The 1,731-nt window shown below is 54.9% G+C and overlaps 1 protein-coding gene across 1 annotated transcript in view; it reads right to left on the reverse strand.

The window, feature by feature from the left end:
- Window positions 1-1,400: 1,400 nt before the first annotated feature.
- SCRT1 (scratch family transcriptional repressor 1) overlaps window positions 1,401-1,731 on the reverse strand; it is a gene marked incomplete at its 3' end in the record, with an annotated part of 8,318 nt that continues 7,987 nt past the window's right edge. Inside the window, exon 3 of the mRNA XM_025194781.1 lies at window positions 1,401-1,579. Within this exon, the coding sequence (XP_025050566.1) occupies window positions 1,401-1,579 (179 nt within the window). The remainder of the gene's footprint in view (window positions 1,580-1,731) is intronic.

The raw sequence follows: 1,731 nt of genomic DNA on the forward strand, positions 1-1,731 counted from the left end.
CCTGTGTGTGTGTGACTCAGAGAGTTGGTGTTCCTCTGTGTGTGTGTGTGTCTGTGAGAGAGACAGAGTGCGAGAGACTGTGGGTTCCTCTGTGTGCGTGCATGTGAGTGTGTGTGTGTGTGTGCATGTGAGAGTGCGTGTGTGTTCCTATGTGTGTGTATGTGTGCAAGTGCTCCTCTACGCTTGCCTGAGTGTGTTTCCACATCAGCGTGTGCCCCTGTATGTGCCCCTGTGTGTGTCTGCAGGTGTGTTTCTGTGTCTGTCTGTGAGTGTGTTTCGGTGCGTGCAAGAGAGTGTTTAAGATTGTGTTAATCTACACATGGGTGTGAGTGTGTTTGTGTGTCTCTGCGTTTCTCTCTGTGTGTCCTTGTGTCTGTGACTGTGTCCTGGCGTGCCTGTGACAGCCACTCTATGTTTGCCTGTGTACTTCTGCACGTGTGACACACTCACACACACAGCGGTCCTGTCTCCGTGTCCCTGTATCCATGTCCGTGGGTGCGTGCCCGTGTTTCTGCATACGTGTCTGTGCCTACACGTGTGTGACTGTGTCTCTGTGTGTGTGTGCACGTGCATGTGCATCCGTGTGTGTCCATGTGCGGGTGGGCAGCGAGGACAAATCTCCAGCGACTTGTCCAGGCAGAGCCCACGGGAGACCCAGCCCAGAGCCCATGGCCCCCCTGGCCGAGGTGGATGTCCCTAGCCGGTTGGCTAGAAAAATGTAACTAAACTGCAGGCAGGTCCCGGCCTGGGGCCGCCGGCCTATCATCCCCTAAAACTACTATGACGTCAAAAGGCAGGCAGTGCATACATCAGAAGAGAAGGAAGAATCGTCATATACTCTATTCCACTACATTGGCATAGTCCCTGATATTCGTTGCTATTAAGAATATTGGATTAAAATGTACCTGATTTCTCAGTAATACCTATTTGTCTTAAAAATAACATGCATTACCTTAATTATTGCTCTAGTCAGTTCAGTCTCGGGCTCCGAAGGAGACGTATTGCCTTCAAAGATCCTACGCTAGAAGTTTGGCAAAAGAAATCCCGTCAAACCCAGGCCTCCAAAGCGGCGGAGAGGTTGGCATAGATTGAAACGCTTCTGGTTGCTTCTGTTGCTTTGTTTTCATTTGTCTGGTTCTTTTCGCATGCAAAAAAAATATATATAAGAAAGAAAAGGAAAAGAAACCCAAGGGCTGGGAGAGGCAGGAAGGAAGCGCGGCTCCGTGCTCGAGGTGGCTGGGTTTTTTTTCTGTGTGTCTTTTTTTTTTCTCTCCAAAAAAAGTGACGAAGACTTTGGCATAGTAAGGAAGGAAACTTGGCAACGAACTTGCAGAGGCGGCTGGGGAGCAAGACGACCATGCAACAGCAGGGGCCGGAGCCGGGTCCCCCCCCGGCTCCCCCCGCGGGGAATCAATGCATCCTGGGGGGGCGGTCAAGGCCGCAGTCGCCCCCTGCCCTGCCCAGGCCGGTGGGCATGGGCTTGGGGCTGTCGAAGGAATGAAAGAAGCGGCGAAAGCAACCTTGGGCGGACTTGATGCAGGCGGGAGGGCTGTGGGGGGGCCCGGGCTGGCTGGCCCCCCTGTGGGAGAGGGGTGCGGAGGTGCGGGGGGCGTCACGTGCTTGTTCTTCATGGGTAAAAAAAAAAGGCCGAGGCCGTGGCCGGTGGAAGCCCAGCGGGCGGGGGCCGAGCCCCGCGCCCCGTCCGCCCCGGGGGCCCAGGGGGCCAAGCCG

Source organism: Alligator sinensis, unplaced genomic scaffold (genome assembly GCF_000455745.1).
Source record: "Alligator sinensis unplaced genomic scaffold, ASM45574v1 scaffold1905_1, whole genome shotgun sequence".
Taxonomy (NCBI): domain Eukaryota; kingdom Metazoa; phylum Chordata; order Crocodylia; family Alligatoridae; genus Alligator; species Alligator sinensis.